The sequence below is a fragment of the Nuphar pumila genome, chromosome 8, assembly GCF_984573655.1.
Source record: "Nuphar pumila chromosome 8, dmNupPumi1.hap1.1, whole genome shotgun sequence".
In the NCBI taxonomy this organism is placed as follows: Eukaryota; Viridiplantae; Streptophyta; class Magnoliopsida; order Nymphaeales; family Nymphaeaceae; genus Nuphar; species Nuphar pumila.
The window spans coordinates 17,919,162-17,943,441 of record NC_143256.1 but is presented as its reverse complement, the minus strand read 5'-3'; the positions used below and the strand labels follow the sequence as shown (position 1 = coordinate 17,943,441).

At 38.4% G+C, this 24,280-nt stretch overlaps 1 protein-coding gene across 1 annotated transcript; it reads right to left on the bottom strand.

The window, feature by feature from the left end:
- Nucleotides 1-998: 998 nt before the first annotated feature.
- LOC149829700 (actin-interacting protein 1-2-like) lies at nt 999-22,958 on the bottom strand. The gene is made up of 4 exons (XM_090015261.1): nt 22,923-22,958; nt 17,685-18,107; nt 4,453-4,860; nt 999-1,256 (listed from the first exon to the last, which is right to left on the bottom strand). Exons 1-4 carry the CDS (start codon nt 22,956-22,958, stop codon nt 999-1,001), a joined length of 1,125 nt encoding a protein of 374 aa, XP_089871387.1.
- Between the last annotated feature and the right edge of the window lie 1,322 nt (nt 22,959-24,280).

Genomic DNA, 24,280 nt, shown 5'->3' with positions numbered 1-24,280 from the left:
ACTTTGTCAAATGCATAAACTCCCTCCAACTACCAGTTCCCATATGGAGACTTATTTCACATTCTTAAGATCGAAATATCATCAAGAGGGCATTTATTGCATCCCCACCCAAGGGAAGCCACTTCTTGAAGGGACGCATGAGAAAAAGTTCTTTCCCATGGGGGGAAGGTGTGAACCAGTGTTGTCGATATTGGCCTGAATGTCGATGCACCAGAAAATACTGACCTGAATTGGCTATTTTTTAATAAAATGTAAAAAATAGATTAAAATTAATTTTTTATATTATTTTAATGGCTTTAACATGTGTCACGTTCTGATTGACACAATATTTTTTAATTATTTTTTGGCCAATTCAGAATAATTCACTTGAGAATGGATATTGGAGGATTCACCTGAATCATTGGGCCAAACGATACAAGTCCGATTCTAATACAGACAACAGTGGTGTGAACCCATTTTGACAGGAAAGATGCTTGTTTGCCTTTATTATGTAAACACCACCACATGTTTTCCATGGAGATGTTTGTTTCACCTCCCTTAGTAAAAGTTCTCTTTCCTACGAAAGAGTGTCTCTTTCATCCCCCCCCGAAAAGAAAGCAATATCCATGCTTGAACAAAGAAGCGAGTGCGAATAGGCCAAGGGATTAAGCATTCTATTATTTCATCACAATTCCAGCAATGAACATTGCATACACAAATATGATCATGGAAAATATTTAGGTGTATGCATGGCTGATCAGACCGACAAAAGGAGAAGGAAAAAAAAAAACACCCAATATAACCCCAAAAAGGCGAAAAACTCACATCAGCAAAATCATATCAAAACACGAGCCATTCTGCTATGTTCTTCTAGTCTTCAATCAAAGACAAACTGGAAAGGGTTTTCCTATAAACAAAACAGAGAATTCTTTTGACGAAGACTGCACAGAGCAAGAAATGTAAGGCCACACAACTTGCTTCCAAAACCAAATCAACCATCAATTGCAGTTACGATCCCGTTACTGCTGCACTAATCTCCACACACGAATGCATGCATCTTCACCAGAGCTTACAACAGTGCAATCATCATTGAAAACTAATCCATAAACACCTCCCAAGTGAGCACCCTTTATGGTTATATGACTTGAAGCTGGCTTATCAACTTCATATATAATTATGCTTGTGTCTAGAGATCCCGTAGCAACCATTGTGCTATCAGGAGACCAAGCCACACAATTTATACGAGCAGTATGGTACAACATGTTCTTAAGCTTAACCTGCAGAAGATAGTCAACTGGTTAGTGAGACAAATGTTCAGGAAGTTAAAAATCAAACCTTGGTAATTAACATTACATTTCTAAAAAGGATTAATGCGGAAGGGAAAGGAAGAAAGAGAGATGGACTATGCAAATGGGAACCAAAAAGTTAGAAGTATGAACAACTTAAATATAGTGACAAAATCTATCAAAAATAAAGAAAAAAAAAACATGGATGAAGCATGATAGCCTTCCACTACTTTAATGTGTGTAAAAAGAATTTAGGAAACAAAAAGAAAATTAAAAAACCATATAGGATTTACATTGTGCCTGATAAATTGAACCATGGCATTTTGCTATGTCACATGGGTGCGGGTGCGACATGGGTGCGGCGCAATTTCAAAAATTTTGGACACGGGGACTCGGCTATATATATATATAATTCTAGTAAACAATTAAAATTAAGTAGCCAAAACTATGACCTTAATTTTTTTGAAAGTTTCAATTTGGCATTCCCATTTCTTTATGGTAGTTCTTAAGCTAGCTTTTCTAATACTTGTGAAACTAGTATTTTTTTAAACTGGAAAAGCATTTATTTAGCTATCTCAAATGGTTGGGTTACCTTTTATCGTGTTTTATACATATTTTTACATAAGTTGTGACTTGTGAAACAGTCACACAAACTGTGCACACAGTCTGTGCAATGCAGTCTGTGACTGTGCAGACTGTGCACAGTCACACAGACTGTGTGCAATGACTGTGCAGTTGCAGTTGCACAGTCTGTGACTGTGCAACTGCATTGCACAGTCTGGTTATATATTAAAAAAAAAGATATATAAAAATTGTTTTTTTTTGTTTTTTGTCTTAAAAATGGACATTTTTGGACTCGGTCAAAGTTGACCGAGTCCAAAATGTGGACGGACGCGGCCTAGACTCGTTGACCGAGTCCGACTCGACGTTGACCGAGTCTGACTCGGCGTTGACCGAGTCCGGGCCGAGTCCGAAGCCGCACCCGTGTCCGCACCCGTGTCGGGGCGTGTCGACTCGGGTGCGGCACCTCCCTAGCCGAGTCCGTGTGACATAGGCATTTTGTAGTCTAGGAAAACAAGGGTAATTATAATACCGCACACAAGGCCATAAATGCTTAAGAATTTTCAAGGTTTTTGGATCTAGAATGCCATTGACATACAATAGAATGAATGTCTACTACATTTTTCATAACAGGGATATTGCGCCGAATCAATTCATTCTAGGTCTTGATTGCTTTGTCACCTTCTCATGAAAATCCAGAACATGCAATTAATAGCAAAGTACACCATTATTATCAAAACTGGTATTTGTCTTATGCACCACAATTTGCTTTGTAATCCCATTGTTGCTTAAAGCTAAACTTATGGTCCCCAATAGTAATATTCCTGCTTATTGCTGATCTCCAATCTTTACTGGGCTCCTCCTTTTCCCAGTTCCTTCAACTTGCTTCATGTCAAATTTTTTGTGTTCTGTAATTTCAGACAGCTTGTAACATGCCCATTCTATCCCTGACAATGCTCATCTTTCTGTTTAATTAACTCTTAAGGACAAGATGTAAGGATACGTGGCATTTCTTCAATATGTGTTTTTATTTTTGCTTTACGTAACATGCATTAGTATTGTATCATTGTCATCAATGGCTCGGGTAATTGATTTGTAGTACCAGTTGGAGTCACACTATCTCAACCAGGCCATATTCAGGCAAACCTAGCTTGACTAATAAAAAAAAATTAACTCAATCCTAGTGAGGATTAATCTATTATGAGAGATCATCCCATGTGATTAATGAGTTGGGACATCAACCTGTTGTAGTTGGAATATTCATTTTCTCTTTCCTATTTCATTGAGTCAAATTGAAATGACAAAAATTGACACAAAATTAGAGCAGCCATGACGAAGTGATCTATTAATCTCATCTTCATGCTTTTTCCTCTAATCTTCTAACCTCTTTCTTCTCTATGGATTTAATATTTTTCAGAAGATTTCTTTGTTTTGAATGTTAAATTTTAAAACACATACTGGAATCATAGGCAGATCTGACTGTTAGCTTTGAACAAATCTGGAATCTAACTTGTTTTTTGGTCCCATAGGCTTGGGTGAAGGGGATAAATGGATTGGTACGTGGAAATGGTAGCTCTATCTCAGCTGGTGGTGTGGTTGGCTGGAACCAAATAATCAAATCTTCAAGGGAGTACGACCTTGCAAAGGGGGGTGATTGAATTGGTAATTAAGTTTATGGTTCAAATCAAGCTTGCAAAGGGGTCAGGCTGAGGTTCCAGACTGACTTATGGTCCAGGGATGTAACTCTTGCTGAAAGATATCCACCATTTTTTCACATAAACAGAGATAACAGCATACTTGTAAGTGAATGTTGGAAAGGAAGAGCTAGTTAGTTCACTGAATTCAGAAGGAATTTCAAGGAGCAAGAGGTAGAAGATTGGTTTTGGTTATGGCTATTGGATTTTTAGGCCCATGGAAAATTTCTGACAGCGAGAATTCCTTATATGGAAATGTGACGGATGTGTTATGTTCTCTATAGCTTCATTTAGCCATGCTTTTGGCTGTAAAGATGTAGACCACTTTCCAAATGACACCGTCCAGGGTTTCCATCCCTCTCCTACAGCCAAGATATTTGTGTGGCTCTTAGCACTTGATAAGGTTAATAACCAGTGCAAATTGAAAGACAAAAGTTTCCAGCTTGCAAGTACTTGCTACTTCTGTTTCGATGAGAATGAAACAATTGAGCATTTGTTTTGGTTTTATCCAGCATTTCAGTGGTTGTTCAAACAAGCTTTGGATTGTGCCAATAAAATGGCCAGATGGGGATTTAGCTTGGATTGGTCGGAATAGGCCTGGTGGTTAAGAATCTTAATTTGATCTATTCTGTAAGCTTGTTGAAAGATTTCTTATCCCCTGGCTTAAATTATTTCTCTTAGACAAAAAAAAAGGATTTACATGGTTTGCAAAGTGTTATAATGTGCATCTCCCTAGCATACTGTCTGTAGACTCTGTACATACACCAATTCTTGTTTTCTTTTTGTTATGTGTGTGTGCTTGTGTTCAAGGATTGATACACACACACACACACACACACACACACACATATCTATATATATATATATATATATATATATATATATATATATATATAGAGAGAGAGAGAGAGAGAGAGAGAGAGAGATGGTACCTCTCGAGTGACATGGTCCCATACAACAGCTTCTCGATTGAGATCACCAGAAATAAACATAGAGGCATCTGGGGAGAAACGAATGACGTTAATAGCACCACGATGCTTCTCAAGGACTGACTCTTCAGTGAGAGTGTCCCCATTGACAGAATAGACGTGGAGTTTCCCATCTTGGCCACCAACAATGGCCTCACTTCCATCAGGTGAAATTGCAGATGCCGTCACAGCAAACCCAAGATTCAGAGTTGACAACACTTTGGATCCACGAAGCATGATTACTCCTGAATCAGTTGAAAGCAATGCCAGCTCGGGCTTATCAAGTGCAATATTTAAGTCCTTTGGTTGTGCACCAATATCAATTTGTTCTTCATCACCACACTGATCAGCATGCAACGAAATTCTCCTTACCTGTAAAATTTTGGGGAAAAGGATCATCTCTTGTAGCAAAAGCAAGTTGAACATATTGTACATAGCTACAGTTGTTGTACAGTCAGCAAAATATAAGCCCCACAGCAGGATATCATCAATTGGAATTTGGCAGGTAGATTAAGAAATTGTTCCTTATTAAAGGAATATGCTTTTCATCAGACTTGGTGAGCAATACTACCGTGTATTGAACTTTTATAATTGGCTGCAAAGCTTTCCAGACAAGAATATATGGACTATCCCTGATATTTACTATCCAAACATCAAAGAAGAGGACCAAATATTTGGAGAACACCTGATAAAATCATCAAATTGGACTAGGACAATATAACTTAAAAACGAGGAGAAAATCTCCAACCGAATAGCCTTTGGAAATCTTTCACATGTTATTGCCATTAGACATACTAGCGAGCACAGACATGCTCCCAGTCTATGTCACAGGGACTCACCAAAGAGGCCTCTGCACCCACGTCGACGCGACGCGGGTGTGGCACCCAATTCGGTCAACCCGCACCCAAGGTTATCATTGTCCAAAATGGACTTGGTTAACTTTGTCCATTAAAAAAAGGGACAGGGCTCGATAATGGGTAAGGGTACCTCGAGCACCCCCCTCCCCCCCCAATTAAAAAAATAAGGGGGTACCTCGAGAAGGGGTAAAGAGGGATGGGGCTTGAGAATGGGGTACCACGAGAAAGGGTAAAGGGGTGGTGTTAAAATATATATATATATATATATATATATACCCTCCCGCACCCCCACACCCAAGTTCTTTTAAAGTGCCGCATCGCCGCCCCCGCATCTGCACCCGTACCTATGTGACATAGCTCCCAGTTTATCCAATACATATATGCACATGTATGAATAAAAATTGTAGTTAGTTGCCTGTTTATAGAGAGCGTGAGAGAGGTTGACTATACCATGCACGTGCGAAAATCAAATTCCACTTGTACAACTTACATAATGAATAACAAATAGTGTCAACTGTCACATACAAATCAATTCCTTATGCTGTGAACATTGGATCAAGAGAATTTCTGCTCATGACATTTTATATGTCAAAATTACAACTGGCACGGTAACAATGTCAGAACAAAACAATATCCATAGTACTATGATTAGGCCAATGAAGCACTGCTCGTCATATTATATCATTACATGGCAAGGTGTACCTTTCAAAAGGTATATGTGTAATTAGGTTAACCTAAAGTTAGACATAACATACAAGAGAGTTGACTGCGACATCACCCACCATATGAGGCACTTTACAGCCCTGTGGTACCTCCTGTTATCTCTTCTCTATTCTTCGTCTTCACCACATGAACATAAAGTTGAATTACTTGCTTAAAAGATGTAGTACTGCTCATTTCAAGCATGGGCGTGAACAAATCTCAATTCATTTTTTATTTCTTCTCAAGGAGTATTGAAAATGATATTACTTGCATATTTTGGTCAAACTATTTCAATGGAATATTATATAGAATTTCAAAGGCTATTTAAGTTTCTAATTCAAGAATTTGACATCAAGAAATTGGTCTCATTTACGTACCTCTTAGAGATTGAAGTTACAAGAACAACAAAGAGTATATTTATCTTTTAGAGAGAATATGTTGGAAGATACTGTTATTAGTCAGTTTGGAGCCTTGTGAATTAACTAACATATCTGTTATCCGATTAGCCTGATTAATCAATTCATGCACAATGAAATGATACTGAGATGGGCCATGAATATTCAAAAAATTGAAGGCTACTCATCAAAAAGGAATCTTCTATGCCAATTCCTTTGAAGTACAAAATAGATGACCTGCATGTATGTGCATAAAAGAACCGCCTCTGGTTTTAATTTCTTTGAGAGTGAATTTCGTACCATTGAATAGAAAAGAGACAAATGATCATAAGCTTAAATGTTGAAGCCAAATTATAAAGCCATGTCTTTTGGGCCATTTGAAAAGAATTCATGTAAAAGCAATATTACAAAAGGCAGAGATTCAGGTGAAACTTCTAGGAAGCTTTATGGTGATAAATAATATCTATGAAAAGAAGCAACCATATATTGGTGACTTGCCACTTTAATAAGAAAGAGTTGCATTCAAGATGTTTAGCACTTCAAATTTTCTGAACAGAATTGCAAATTCTCCAAGAGAGTTCAAGGCTTGACTTCATAAATCAATTCGATAGATATCTTTGCAACACCTCAAGATGGAGCATTGTTGCCTATCTCAATTAGGGGTGGCAATCGGGTCGGGTTGGCAGGTCGACCCGGCGGGTTGGCTGGTCAGCATACCTCAACCCGACCCGTTTATTAAACGGGTCGGCTGTGGCAAACACGAACCCGACCCGTTTATTAAACGGGTAACCCGACACGACCCGCCAACCCGTTTATAAACGGGTTGGGTCGGTTAAACGAATTGGCAGGTTAGCAGGTTGACCCGCCCGCCTAACCCGTTTATTAAACGGGTCAGCTGGGTTGGCATACCCCTAACACGAACCCGACCCGTTTAATAAATGGGTTAGGCGTGAAAAGATACTGTCATTTAGTATAAAGTCTGGATCTCAGGATCCAGACCCAATTCCTTTCATTTTAAACACATGCTCATTAATGTTTCATTAATGACATGCTATAATTTTATCATAACATGTAATGGGTATTTTCGTACCCTAGCTATTGTATCTGTGTGTATTTAATCAGAGAAGCAAAAATGAATACCCTGATTAGGGATTTTTGCTGCAGCCTCGTTCTCTCTCCCCATGCTGTGTTGTTGCTTGTAGATGAAGAAAGGAACCCATGATTTCTATCATGGTATCAGAGCAGCAGGTTCAATATTGAAGATCGGTTCCTTCTATGACTGATTTGTCTCCTTCTAAGGTACCTGTTTTCTCATTTTTCCTATCGATTTCTCTTGTATTTAAATCTGCAGTCCGGACTGAAATCTCTTCTTCGTACTCTCCTCTTTCTTTTTGCTCTTTTGAAATACATCATTAATCTGCTTATTGTCTTCTTCAAGTACCTCCTTTTGATTCCCCTTTTTTATTTAAGCCAACGTGTTTCTCTTATTTCCAAAATCCAAAACTGAAATTTGGTCACGTTGGCATATTTCCTCCTTCTTTCATTCCCTGTTGTTCTTCTGTCATATCTACTACTTCTTTCACATTGCTGCACGTGATCTTACCCATCCATAAGCAAAATAATCAAGCAAGATCATTTTTTTTATCTATGTGTGATTACAAGAGTTGAAAAGGATCACTCCAAACTCATTTGCATATTGACGTCAGATCAGATTGTGATCTGCACGCCCAGATCTATCTTGATTAAAATAATTTCATCTTCGAATTCATTTTCATCTCTGTTTTGCCTGTTTTCTCATTATTCTAAAAGGAAAACACATTATTTTCAAAATAACGTACCTATTACTGATTGAATTTTATTCAGAACAGATTCTTTACTGTGCAGTCCTGTTTTTCTGCCTCGTGTTCATCAGTTAAAAAAAAAAACTAGTCTGGTCTTTAGACTTCTCTGATATTAAAATTTATGTTCTGAATTATACTAGAATTCAATTATGGTTGGGTCTTTGTCGTAAGGCCATTTCTTGTTTTTTATTCCTTCTCTTGGTTGGATCTTATTCCTTCTTGTTTTTGGCTTCAAAAGAATATGGACTCATTCCCTGATTCTCAGTCTGGTCTTTCCACAAACTTTCTCAGCCAACTCGTGTCTGAGAAACTGAACAATTCCAATTTCCTAACTTGGAAGCAACAAATCATACCATTCATAAGAAGTCAAGACCTTTCTGGACATCTGGATGGTTCTGTTCCTGTTCCTCCAGAATTCATACCACAAGAAGAAAAGAATGGTGAGAAAGATCTTTCTATTACCTATGTTAGAAATCCTGAGTATGTATCCTGGATGAAGTGAGATCAGGCGTTGGTTGCCTATATCACTTCTACATTGTCACAAGAAGTGCTTGTGGCAATTCCAGATGACTGCTCTGTTAAAATGTAAAACTGTGCAAATGTTTCATATTTACTGACAAAAATGATAAACTTTCTCCTCGTGTGATTCCCTGTGCCTTTTTAGGATATGCTGAAAACCAGAAAGGTTATAGATGTTTTGACTTCAAAAATAATAAACTATATGTGTCTAGAAATGTTTCCTTTCTTGAAAAGGAGAGCTTCTTTGATTTTAGAAAATTAAAAGACGTCACTGAGTACTCCTTTTTGCTAGATCTAATATCAACATATGATGAATATGACCTTGATTGTAACTTTGATGATGATCAAAGAATTATTGATCTTAATGTTGAAAATGAAGAAGTTCGTAGAGATACTAGTATTCAATATTCCAGGCGACAAGAGTCTAATCCTCCATGTGCACTTGAAAAATATTCTAACATTCCAACTAGACAATCATCCCGAATCTCGAGGCCTCCAGGAAAGTTTATATCAGTGGTGGAGCCAGGGGTGGGTATGGGTGGGCGGCCGCCCACCCTAAAATTTGAAACCGAGTCGACTCATGACTCGAAAAATCGAGTCGAATCGGGACTCGTGAAACCGAGTCGACCGAGACCCGGGCTCTCGATGAGTCTAGAGCCTGCCAAAAGAGGCGAGGGGTAAAACCCTAGCCAGTTTTCTAAAGCTCTGCCCCTCCGTTCCAGCGTTCCCCTTCAGTCACAGGCAAGACGGCAACCCCATTCGCCGGCAACCCTTGTGCTCTGCTGTGCCGCCGGCCTCCCTTCGGTGAACCCGCGGTGGCGGTGCCCCCCTCCGAGCTTCTCCCTCTCGGCTGCAATCTCCGGCGACGCGAGGCACCGGTGTCGCAGTCAGTCGGACCTTTGCCAATCTCCGGCAACCATCGCTAGCAGTTTGAAGAAGACCCTCTTATCTCCTAAATTTGAGGGTGGGTTTTGTTCATGTTCAGTGGCTCTGGTGATACAGTATCCAGTTATCCATTCTACAGGAGCAATACAGGCCAATCCTTCAATTTGGTTCTTGATCCTTTCTTTTTGGGGCACAACTGAACGTGGGTCTAGTTTCTTTCCTCCTTTTTGGGCGCAACCTCATTGGAAGAGTCAATCTTGCTATCCTTTCTTGGTCATCGTGCGTGCATAGGACTCTCCTTTTGTGCCTGCTGCTAAAACAAGGTATGGATGTCTATCAATGTAACGAAGGCAACGGATAGCGTATCTTTATCTACCAGATAGTTGGTGAGTGAATTGCTTGTTCTCGATTGTCTAGGATTCTTGTAGTGAGTAACTGTGGCCATTGGCAGATTTTAATAATTGGGCATCTGTATTTTTTGTCTAACAGGCATTTTTATACTCTTTTTGCTTGAATTCTGCATATGGTGCATGTTGGTCATCATCGGTGTCATAAAAAATGTATTCATTTTTTAGCTGAAAGCTTTTCGGGGTTCTACGACCAATCTTGGTGGTCAGAGGCGGAGCTGGGGGGGGCGGGGGCAGGAATGGGCTGTAGCCCAGTCCTGCCTCTCGAAACAGTTAAATTTTTTTTTTTTTAAAAGCCCAGTCCTAGCCCAGCTCAGCCCTGACTGCAGCAAATAGTTTGATTTGTCCATATAAAATAGATTTTTATTAATAATTGTAGCCATTTTTTATTTTATCTCAAATTTTTTTTTTCGGGGGCGCTGCCCCCGAGCTCCCGACTATCACGCCATTTTTTTGTTTGCTACACCCCTATTTGCCCATCCCCCACGTCAATCCTAGCTACGCCACTGGTTTGTATCATACGAGTCTTTCTCACCCACATATAGGGCAGTTATTGCATTAATTCACTCATATGAAGAACCATCCACATATTTTCAAGCAAAAACTGATATCAAATGGATAGAAGCCATGAAAACTGAATTAGATGCACTTGAAAAGGCTTCTACATGGAATATTCAAGATCTTCCTTCAGGGAAGAAAACTATAGGATGTCGATGGGTTTATAAAATTAAAACCAAGAGTGATGGTACTCTTGAAAGATATAAAACCCGTTTAGTAGCCAAAGGTTATGCCCAAGAATATGGGATTGATTATGAAGAAACCTTTGCTCCGATGGCTCGTATCAAAAAATGGTCTATTTTGCAAATGGATGTCAAAAATGTTTTTTTAAATGGAAAGCTAGTTGAAGAAGTATACATGGAACCCCCTCCTGGTCTAAGTATTCCTAAGGGTAAAGTCCTTCGCTTAGAAAAAACTCTTTACGGACTTAAACAAGCACCAAAAGCTTGGTATGATAGGTTTAGTCGTGTTATGATTGATATTGGTTTTCAATTCTGTTTAACTGACACTGCTTTGTTTATTAAGAATTCTGATGCAGGGATCATTGTGCTTCTTCTCTATGTGGATGATATGATCATCACCGGAAGCGATAAACAGGGAGTTGAAACAATCAAAACACTTCTTAAATCTCATTTTGAAATGACTGATTTGGGCTTGTTGAGATACTTTTTAGGCATTGAAGTTGCTTATTCTCCTAGAGGATATTTATTATCTCAAACTAAATTTGCTTTTGATATTGTTTTCAGGTCTGGTATTACTGATGATAAGAAAGTTGACACTCCAGAAGTTGTTAATGTTAAAATGAAGATTGATGATGGAGAACTTCTTGCAGACCCTACTCCTTATAGACAGCTTGTCGGAGCACTTTCCTATCTATCCATTACCAGACCAGATATAGCACATGCTATTCATACAGCAAGTCAATTTCAACATGCTCCTACTTCTGTTCATATGGGAGCAGTCATGCGTATTATCATATACATCAAGTCCTCTCTTTCACAAGGACTTTTCTTATCTTCCTCCTCTTCTCTTGATTTAATTGCATATACTGATGCTGATTGGGGAGGTGATCCCAATAACAGACACTCAACCACTGGCTTTTGTGTCTTTTTAGGGGAATCATTGATCTCGTGGAGGTGTAAAAAGCAGCAGAAGGTATCTCTCTCATCCACCGAAGCTGAATACAGAGCCATGGCAACCACGACCATGGAAGTAGTTTGGCTCCGACGACTGCTTGCTGACATGGGAGCTGAAGCAACAAAGGCTTCACAAATGTGTTGTGACAACAAAAGTGCGATCTACATTGCCAGTAACAGAACATTCCACGAACGCACCAAACACATCGAAATGGATTGTCACTACGTTAGAGAGGAATATCTACACGGGATAATTGATCTGCCATATGTCACTTCAGAATATCAGTTAGCAGACTTCTTTACAAAGCCTCTCGCTGCTCCCCGATTTCACTTTCTCTTAGACAAACTTTCGCTCATTGTACCGTAAGTTTGAGGGGGAGTGTTAAAATGTAAAACTGTACACATATGTATATATAATAATATTATATTATTATTATATATATATAAATACATTTTTCATTTCTTTCTTTTCTGTATTTTTTTTCCTTTATTTTTATTTTTTGTCTTTATGTCATCTAGTTCAGTTTGAACTAGAATGACTGTTGCTAGTCAAGTCCTGTCCAGACTTGACTAGCAATAGAGCTGTTGGACTGACACATTCCAACAGCTCTTAATAGAGCTGTTGGACAGTGTCCAACAGCTCTATTGAGTCCTCTTTCAGCTGTGTATATAAAGGGGTGCAGCCCCTCTTGTATTTCATTCCAATGCTTCTTAAGCAATTGGTTTTTCATATCAATAAATAATACATTTTTGTTTTTATTTTGTTTCCGGTTATACCCTTTTTAAGGGTTATGCTTTAGTGTCATTCTTGACACTTGCCCTTGTTAATCTAAGCTCGTGTTTCGAAGATCCCCATTTCATTTCATGCTCAACAATGCAATTATGGCATCGACTGGTTCAGACATATTCTCAAGTTTCTCAGGCCAGAGTATTATTTTTAAAGAAAGAGTTTCAAATGCTAAGAAAGGACTCCATGACTATTATGGAGTATTTGAACAAAATGAAGACTATTACAGATCAATTGGCCATTGTGGGATGCCCTGTTAGTGACAAAGATATGGTGCGACAAACTTTGAGTAGGCTGGGGTCGGACTATCATATGATGGTTACTTCCTTATTGTGTTTGCCAGATTTACCTACATTTGAAGATCTTCGTGTCAAGCTTTTACAGTATGAGATGACGTTGAAAGGATTTTCTGAAGATACTCATGCTCATGTTGGAGCACACAATGTTCTTGCCACAGGAGTTGCCTATGGGCGAGGACGTGGTAGGTATGATTTTCGAGACAAATGGGGTCAAGAAAGAAATGGACAAGGAAGTCGTGGAATACTACCTACACCCAATGTTCCTCCCAATGGGCAAAGGCAAAGGACAATACCTACCTGCTTTCTCTGGAACAAAAAGGGACACATAAAGGCAAATTGCTGGTTTAACCCGCAAAATAGAGGAAAGCAATTGGAGACAAGAAAGGGAACAGATACATTGAAAAATAGTGGAGAAGTCAAAGAGTTACTATTATTTGCCTTGGCTGAATTGAATATCAAACAGAATAATCAAGGTACTTGGTATGTTGATTCGGGTGCAGCCACTCATGTCACTGGTGATGCTGGTAAGCTCCTAAATCTTGTTTCTTATGTTGGTAGAAATAGTATAGTCACTGGAGATGGGTCTCACCACCATATTTCGCACATTGAAAATTTTGTAATCCCCATGTCCAACTATTCTCTTGCACTTTCAAATGTCATTCATGCTCCTAATATCAAGAAAAATATTGTTTCTGTCTCTAAACTTGTAGATGGCATTAATGCTTCAGTTGAGTTTACTCCTTTTTCTGTTTGTGTTAAGGACCTTCAAACGAGAGAAACATTCACTGAAGGAAAACGTCAAGGAAATATGTACGTGTTCCAAGAGAATCCTTCCTCTCGTGTTCAACCTGTTGATTCCATCTTGAAGCTCACATCATCATCTTCAGTTTCTACTGAGAGTGTTTTTAATCTTTCTGAATGTATTGAGTCGAATCTTTGGCATGGTCGTCTGGGTCATTGTAGTAGTCGCTTTATTGATAAGCTTGTTTCAAGTAGTCTTATTCCCAAGTCAAGTCTAGACTTAAGTGTCAATAATAAAAAGTGTTCTAGTTGTCTTCAGTGTAAGAGTCATGTTCTTCCTTTTCATTCCATTAATAAAAGAGCTTCAAGACCATTTGAAATTATATGTTCTGATGTTTGGGGCCCGGCTCCAGTTCCTTCCATGTATGGCACTAGATATTATCTCATATTTGTTGACAGTTATTCTCGATATACATGGATCTTCTTTATGAAAAGTAAATCTAAAACCTTCAAGTTATTTCAGAATTTTCATTCTTTTGTTCAAAACCAATTCTCTCAGAATATTATTTGTTTCCAATGTGATGGAGGGGGTGAATTCTCTTCAAATGACTTCATAAATTTCCTCCAAACAAATGGAATAAGTAGATATGTGTCTTGCCCTCACACACCTCAACAAAATGGGATTACTCAACGGAAGCATTGTCATATTGTCAAGAGTGCAATGAGCATGATGCATGATAGTAACCTTCCAGTTACCTTCTGGGCAGAGGCTTTTCACACAACTGTCTATGTCATAAATTGATTGCCTATGAACATCTTAGAGAACAAATCACCCTATTTCTCTTTGCATGGTGTGCATCCAAATTATCACGATTTGCGTGTATTCGGGTGTATGTTATGTTCATGTTGACAGTTCAATGCGGCACAAGTTTCAGGATAAGGCCTTAAAGTGCAGATTTGTGGGGTATGCTGATGATTACAAAGGCTACAAATGCTATGATCCCGTGAGCAAGCGCATAAAAATATCCAGAAATGTTGTGTTTGACGAATCAAATTTTGGTCATAATGCTAGCACTCCTCCTGAAATTGAAGTTTATCACCCTTGGTTGAACTCAGATCTCTTTTCTAGTATTGATAATGTATGTTCTTCTTAATGTAATCAAAGAGACTAGGGAAACGTATCTACTGTTGCGCAAAGAAATCAAGAAAGTGTAACGTCTGAATCACTATTGGCCCCCGAAAGGTATAAAGGCATTGGTTATTCTCGACGTGAGAAGGAGATACCTCCCAGCTTTAATCAGGAGCATAATTCTCCTTATGTTTCCACTCAATCACTTGCTCACAGAAGGTCTACCCGACCTCGGCATCCTATTGATAGGTGGGTCAGTTATGAGAACTTCACGATGGATTTTCAACTTTTCTTAACCTCTTTGGGCAAGGAAGATCAACCGACAACATTTTATCAAGCAATAAATTCTAAGAGATGAATTGAAGCTATGAACAACGAAATGGCGGCTCTTCATGAGTCTGGCACTTGGGATATTGTTCCCAGACCACATAATCGGAATGTGGTTGGGTCAAAATGGGTCTATAAGATAAAGTATAAGCTAGATGGTGCTATCGAGCGATATAAGGCAAGGCTGGTTGCCAAAGGATTCACACAGGAGCAAGGACAAGACTATGATGAGACCTTTATTCTAGTTGTGAAAATGGGAACTATCCGCATCATAGTATCATTGGCTGTTGAGCACCAGTGGACTCTCAACCAATTGGATGTGAAGAATGCGTTTCTACATGGAACTCCGAAGGAAGAAGTATACATGGAGCAACCCACTGGGTATGCAAAAGGGAACTCTAAAGAATACGTGTGCAGGTTAAAGATAGCTATATATGGTCTAAAGCAGGCATCTCGATCTTGGTTTGAGAGTTTCGCTCTTGAAGTAGAAAAATATGGGTTTAGTCGGTCTCTTCTTGACCATTCTCTTTTCATATTTAAATGCAAAGATATAATTACCCTGTTATTGATATATGTTGATGACATTATCATTACAGGTAACTCTAATGAACATATTGAACAGGTTAAAGAACTTTTGAATCATAAATTCAAGATGAAGGATCTTGGTAAACTGAGATACTTTCTTGGAGTAGAAGTTGACAGGACTCCTTAAGGCATGATGCTTACTCAGCATAAGTATACCATTGATGTTCTTAGCAAGGCAGGTATGACAGATTGTAAGCCCCTCAGCACACCCAATGTACTTCATCAGAAACTCAGTTGCTAAGATGGAGATTTGTACGAGGATCTTTCAGGATATCGCAGGATAGTAGGAATGCTTCAATATCTTACCTTCACTCGGCCTGACATTGTCTATTCTGTCAATCAGGTATCTCAGTTCATGCATGAACCACATATTGGGCATATAAAAACCGTTAAACGCATTCTTCGATATTTGAAGGGTACTATTGGAGATGGTCTTCTGTACAGAAAGAGTATGCCTGGTCATCACATGCATGAACTCCTTACTTACACAGATGTTGATTGGGCAGGAGATCCAGATGAACGTAGGTCTGTCTCAGGATACTGCATTTTCATTGGGCTAAATCTTGTCTCCTGGAGCCGTAGAAAACAAAAAGCCATAGCCAGGTCGAGCACAGAAGATGAATATAGATCAATGTCAGCTACTACAGCCGAAGTAACATGGATCAGACACCTGTTGACAGAAGAGAATCGATTTCTAAAAGTATTCTCTTGTGTGACAATCAAAGTGCTATCAACATGTCATTCAATCCTATCTACCACAGTCGTGCCAAACATATTGAAATTGATCAACATTTTGTAAGACAAAAGGTTGAAGAGAAGGAAATTGAACCAGAATACGTGCGGACTGCTGATCAAGTTGTTGACTTGTTTACAAAAGGACTTATCAAGGACAGATTTTGGATGTTCATGGTCCAAAACCATGTACAACTGGAGGGGGGGTGAAAAGATACTGTCATTTAGTATAAGGTCTGGAACTCAGAATCCAGACCCAATTCCTTTCATTTTAAACACATGCTCATTAATGTTTCATTAATGGCATGCTGTAATTTTATCATAACATGTAATGGGTATTTTCATACCCTAGCTATTGTATTTGTGTGTATTTAATCAGAGAAGCAAAAATGAATACCCTGATTAGGGATTTTTGCTGCAGTCACGTTCTCTCTCCCCATGTTGTGCTGTTGCTTGTAGATGAAGAAAGGAACCCATGATTTCTATCAAGGTGGGTCGACCCGTTTATTAAACGGGTTAGTTTAAGCCCAACCTGAACCCGCCTAAAAGGCGGGTTGGCGGGTCGGGTTGGGAGGTCGTGTCAGGTTTTGCCACCCTTAATCTCAATATTTGTCATATTTTATGACAAAATCTTTGCAGTTTGTAGTTCTACTTTTAAAGGCAGTGACATTTTTTATTGATAAAAATATAATTTACAATCAAGCTCCTTTACCACCGGAGAAAATTATTAACACTATCACAGTTCACTATACATGGAGTTCACAAAACTATACTAGTCATCAATAACTTCACTTTTCATATTCTTTATATATTTTATATTTTTCACTCCATTGTTCTCTAAAATGCCAAAATTACTTCTGTAATATCACATAAGGGCATTTTGTGAAGCACATTCTTGTACCATTTCTATATTGAGGGATCTAACATTTCTCCATCAACGCAAGATTTCATTTTCTTGTTATTCAATTGCAATGAACATCTAGTCAGTCTTTTCCCTCAAGACATGTTTTATTTAGAACACAAGATCTTGTTGGCTTACTATGCCTGACTCAACATTGAGTAGTAATTTTAGCTAGTGTGTAAATTGCCTACCCCATCAAGGTGCAAGATTGAATTGAAATATATTCATTTCAGTGATCATATTGGATAATAGAAAGACACATCATCATGTTCTCCAGCCTAGTTGCAATCATAAGTCATCAAGAAAATCAGCTTCAAAAAGATGGTGCAAGCACACAAACCACAAGATATAAAAATAAAGGCAACTACTACATGTACATGAAGAAATGGTGCTACCTTGTTATCAAAGGCAAATGTGGTGAGCTCTCCTTCCACCACTGCAAAACATTTAATTTGAGAGTTCTCCCTTCTCTGTAACCTTCCTGCACATCCAACTCCTTGCATCCATCGGACAATCACCCCATCATAACTGCTAGATAGAATAATATTCTGGCTGCCTTCAGAGGTGACTGCCAAACCAGTGACGCTCTTCATGTGCCCAGAAAATGATACTGGCATCTTTTCTAGGTCATTGGCTGAATATATACTAATAGTGCCACCAAGGGAAACAGTGACAAGATGATTATTCTGCCACAGGCAACCAACTAGCATTCCATCCAGTCCAGAATCAGATGAAGTAAGTGTCTTCTTCACCTTACCGTTTCCATTTTCATCAATCTCCCACACTTTTGCAGTTTTATCTGCAGACACTGTTAGCACCTGAAACAGCAGGATAAGCTTTTGCAGTAAGATATGAGAGTTGGCTACTAGAGAAATAAATATATAAAACAAAGAATGAATAGGTATCTTTCTGTTGAGTCACACCAAAAGAAAAAATCATAATCAGCAAGTGCATTCTCTTTGAAGACCTAAAAATAAGAAAAAACAATGTATCAAATATTGCATTAACACTTTCCTTTAATCCACCTGTAAAATTGCAACAGGCAATTCAGTCAAAACCAGAAATCCAGCAGTAGCCGATGTGATTCGAAGCTAACAAGGAAAATGAAGGGCTTTTCACCATCTCTATTTCTCATAGTGACATAATCACTTCAACAGATTAAGTTTGCAAACTAAAGGCTATTAAGATATAGCATACAATGCAAACTACTTGTCTTAGATGTTCAAATGATATAACCCAAATATTGTTAAGATATATATATATATATATACATATATATATACTTGTATATATATTATATACTTTAAAGTTAAGTCAACTGTGGTTGACTTAGACTAGTTGTTGGACTGCTGGTCCAACGGCTAGAAATCTAGCCATTGGACTAGGTCCAACAGCTAGTCAAACTAATGTGGACTCCCTTTTTCTCTCCTTTAATCTCTTTTCTTCCTCCGTTTCTCTATAAATATGGGTGCCTTTGTAAGGTAAGAGAGTGATGGGTAGTTTTAAGCTTCTTGTGTGTTTTTGAGTGTATTGTAATGATGATTAAAATGTATTTTTCTTTGTATTTTTAATGTTCTTTATTAATGAAGTTATTCATTCACATTCTATTGTGTTTTATTTTAGTTATTATGTTTTTATCCAAATGCATTGTGTTTTTATTCTTGGAGTTCATTATAGAGTGCATTGAGGTCCATGCCATTTTGTGACATGGTATCAGAGCAAGGCATCATGGTCTTGAAAAAGATTCGTATTAATGAATAGCATGGATTCAAGGATTTTGCATTCCGGTATGTATCTTTAGCTTTTCTATCTTCATATGTATGGTAGGTGTTTTGAAAGGGTTATATTAAAAATGAATGTCTTCTTTTGAAATTAGAATATGTAGAAATTGTTAGAAGTCAAGCACCTTCGACCAGATCTTCATCCACAGCAGAAGAGAAAGGGATTTGCAAGAAGGAGAGGCGGCAATGACTGACACGATTCTCAATGAGAGGTTGTGCCCTATATTCAATGTTATATATATGATACAAGTTGGATTGGGTCTGTCAACCCAGACCCGATAATACCAACCATGTAAATACAATACAAAAGAATCATTTTGGGTCTAGAACTAGACCTGTACACTACATTCTCAGTACCCTCCTTCAAGTTGTGCATGGTTTTGCAACATGGACAACTTGTTCTTCAAGAACCAAAAACGCATATTGGTACGGCCCTTAGTGAACAAATCTGCCACTTGGTCAGCCGTAGGAACATAAGTAGGTGCAACTTCTCTATCTTCAATCTTTTGCCGAATGAAGTATTGATCAATCTCTATATGCTTTGTGCGACTATGGTGAATAGGATTAAAAGCAATTTGTATGACACCTTGATTATCGCGCAAGAGAGTGGCGGGTAGCATAGATTCTCCAACTTCAGTCAAAAGATGTCTCAGCCATGTGGCCTTTATTGTAGCAGCCACCATAGATCGATACTCAGCTTCAATACTAGATCGTGCAAATGCACGTTGTTTCTTGTTACTCTACGCCATCAAGTTCCCATCAAGAAAAGCACAATATCCAGAAACCGACTGCCTGTCATCTGGAACTCCAGCCCAATCTGCATTTGTGTATACATCCAGTCGATGTTGCTCCCCTTTAGTCTTGGATTGATGATAAACTAGACCATCTCCAAGAGTTCTTTTTAAATATCGAAGGATTCTCTTGACAACATTCATATGCTTTGTTCGTGGGTCATGCATGAATTGTGAAACTTGATTCACTGCATACACAATGTCTGGTCTAGTGAAGGTGAGATATTGGAACATACCCACAAGACTCCGATATTTCTTGGAATCTTCATATGCTTCCCCATCCCGGGATCCGAGTTTATGATTAAGGACACTAGGGGTGGATAGAGGTTTATAATCCTTCATGCCTGCCTTATCCAACAAATCCAAAGTATATTTGTGTTGGGTTAGTGAAGTGTTTCATCCTGTCGATCCACCTCAACCCCTAAGAAATAACGCAAAACCCCCAAATCTTTCATCTTAAACTGTCGACTCAATAAGATCTTGGTAGCTTCTATGTGTTCATCGGAGTTCCCAGTAATAATAATATCATCCACATATATAAGAATTAAGGTGCGTACCTGACAATCTCGAAAAATAAAAAGCGAATGATCAAGATGAGATCGAACCCATGTCTCTGAACTTCAATAGAGAAACTATCAAACCATGAGCGGGAGGCCTGCTTTAGCCCATAGATGGCTCTTTGTAGCTTGCAAACATGTGTGTTGGGGCTATGTTTGGTATAACTAGAGGGTTGCTCCATATACACCTCTTCCTTGAGAGTGCCATGCAAAAAATACATTTTTGACATCAAGTTGACTTAGAGTCCATCCATACTGAACTGACAAGGACAGAACTAATCGAATAGTTTCCATCTTGATCACAGAACTAAATGTTTCGGCATAATCTTGCCCGTATTCTTGAGTGAACCCTTTCGCTACTAGCCTCACCTTATAGCGTTCAATGGATTCATCGAGTTTATACTTGATTTTATAGACCTATTTAGATCCTACAACATTCTTGTTCGATGGTCTAGGAACAATCTTTCAAGTCCCACACTCATGTAAAGCTTTCATTTCCTCATTCATGACCTCAACCCATTTGATTGACATAGATGCTTGTGAGAAACTGATAGGTTCATCATGCTTTTCAATCTGGGAGATGAACAGTTGTAAGTCTGTAGAGAAGTTGTCATAACTTACCCATCTTTCAATAGGATGGTGAATCCTCTCAAGCCTCCTGGGTTGCACAATAGGTCGTTGAACTTTGTCTTTGTTTCACTGCACATAGGTAATCCCTTAAAACTTTGTAACATCTGAAATGACAGGCATAGTAATATCTTGTGTGTTTGTCGACATTTCCTTTTCTAGGTGTACAACTGTACTATTTTGTTCTGCAGATAGTGTATGACATGAGGGTACGTCATGCATCACCATTTGATCAAGCACCTCAGCAACAAGCCATGGCTGATAACTTTTAGCATCCTTACAGTGTCCCTCTGTACTTCCTAAATCATCAGTATGAGTCTCGTCAAACACGACATTCCATGAAACTCTGATGCGACTGGTAGTGGAGTCATAGCAGTGATATCCTCTATATTGATCAACATATCCAACAAACCTACACCTGCATGCCTTTTTCTGAAACTTATCACGTTAAGAACTGTCAATATGAACATAGCATATGCAGCCAAACACTCGCAACTCATTATAGTCAGGATGAACCCCAAATAGTGTAAATAGCGTAAAATAAGGGGATTGATCTGCTAACAATTTCATTGGCAGTCGATTTATGACATAGACAGCTGAATGAAAAACTTTCATCCACAAGTTTAAAGGAATGTGAGTGTTATGCAACATACTCAACGCACTCTCTACAATGTGCCAGTATTTTCTTTCAGCCGCACCATTTTGTTGTGGTGTGTGTGGACAAGATATTCGACGACCTATTCCATTATCTTAGAGAAATTCAGTAAATTCCTTTGATAAGTACTCTCATCCACCATCACAATGAAAATATTGAATTTTAGTTGAAAATTGATTACAAACTAAAGCACAGAATGAGCAAAAAAGCTTGAAAACTTCAGATTTATATTTGATAAAATAAATACAGGTGTATCTAGAGTAACTATCAATGAAAGTAATGTAATAATGATTGCCCAATAAAGAAGACTGTGGGGCATGTCTCCAGACATCAGAATAGACAATTTCAAAAAGCACAAAATCTCTTTGATTTATTGAATGAAATGGAAGAACATGACTTTTACATAATTGACAACGGAAACAAAGAAGAAAATCAGCCTCGACATTCAAACTAGACTGCGGAACAAGTCCACTAGACACAAGCTTCTCAATAAATGAATGATTACAATGACTAAGACGACGATGCCAAATCTCTGGCTTATTACATTGAGATAGACTAAAACAAACTTTGAATGACACTGGACGAACTGGTTGTGAATTTATTGATGCATCATGAACTAGAAGAGACTCCTTGAAGACATACATGTTTCCCTGTCGTTCTCCTTCAACGAGTGTCTTCTTTGTGAGAAGATCCTTGACACATACAGAAAGAGTAAATTCGACAAAAGAATTAGTATCATCGACAAGTTTAGAAACAGAAACAATGTTTTTAACAATACTAGGAGAATGGTAAACATCAGATAAAGGTAATGAGGAATTGGGGAGTAGAAGGAAAATATTTCCAACATGAGAGATAGGATGAAGAACACCATCTCCGGTTTTAATAAATCTTACCAATATCACATGTCACATGTGCAGCAGCCCGGAGTTAATGTACCAAGTCTCCTACTCAGTTTGCTTGAAGCTCAATTCTGAAAGAGCGAAAATCAAAAGATTCTTCACATTTTTCTTTTCATCTCCTTTACGGTCGTCTCCTGCTTGTCCCCTAGTAGAAGGCCCAGCACCATTAAACTTGCCTTTGTTTTGCGGATTATGCCAGCAATTTGCTTTAATGTGCTCAATTTTATTACACTGAAAACATGTTGGGATGTTTATAGGGTTCCCTGGATACAAGTTAGGTGACATGTAGGGTATGGGAAAAAGCCCACGGCCTCCTTGATTACCTCTTCTATGTCCACGCCCGCCTCAAAATCCCCCATGTCCTCGCCCTAATACTACTCATGTGACAAGTACCTCATGGTTGTTGGAATTCAGGGTCATCTTCTCGCCCCTAATGGTAACTTCATATTGTAGTAGCTTAGTCCGTAGATCTTCAAAACTGGGCAATGAAGGGAGGCATAGAAGAGAGGTGACTAACATGTGGTAGTCAGAACCCAGACCATTCAGTGCCTGTTGAACCTTTTCTTTGTTAAGAATTACGCAACCCACCATGGCTAGTTGATATGTAATACTCTTGATTTTGTTCATGTATTATGTCACTGATAAACTCTATTTCTTCAAAAGCTGAAATTCTCTCTTTAAATGCAAAATCCTAGCTTATGAAATCTGTGAATAAGTCTGCGCCAATATTTGCCACAACTCTCTGGCTGAACATTCATCTAGGATGGCCACTAATATCTCATGGGAAAGCATAGAGGTAATGTAAGCCACAACTGCCTGATCTTTTCTTCTTCATGTTACAAATTTTGAATTATGAATCAATTTGTTGGAAACCTCCCCTTTATCATCTCGCTCTTCTTGCAGGACGAATTCTAGTGGTGCATGGATCGTTCCATCAAGATATCCAGAGAGATCCAGACTCTTAATAAAAGGAAAACTTTGTCGCTTCCAGGTCAAGTAGTTATATGAGTTGTCCAAGGAAACTGGAAGGGAGAATCCATGTGAAAGGACAACAAAAGAACACTCTAACCAGCAGTTTGATTTACCAGCAATGTAAATCTGTTTTTTTTTCTTTTTGCTACGAAAATAATATTGCAGGGAAACAAATAATCAGTAGAACACGACAAATTAATGATCTGAATTTTTTTTTTGTATGGACCGAAACTTTGATTTGGTTTTGGAGAATAAGATTTGACTTGAAAGACAAAAGAGAGATCTAAGTTTAAATGGAAACACAAATCTGATCTGATACGATCAGATTTGATTTAACGCTGCTGAAGGGAAGAATCAATATGCCATGGCCAGATCTAATTTAGTCTGGCTTGGAACGAAAACACTAGATCTGGAACGATCCGATCCAGCATCAAAGAGGAAAAAAAATAATCAAGATTTAAGAAAACAGATCTGGTTTGACGTGACCAGACTGTTTGACGTAAACAGATTCAGTTTTAAGAGATCGAAAACTTAGAGAGGAAGAAAGATGTTTAAAAATTTTAAGAAAGAGATTTTTAACCCAATATGATAAGATCAATTTTCAGGACAGAAGGAGAATAGAATCTGATCTGATAAGATTAGATCTTGGATCAAAGAAAGGAAGAAGAGAACTCGACCTAGTATTTACTTCTCAGCCTGCTCTGATACC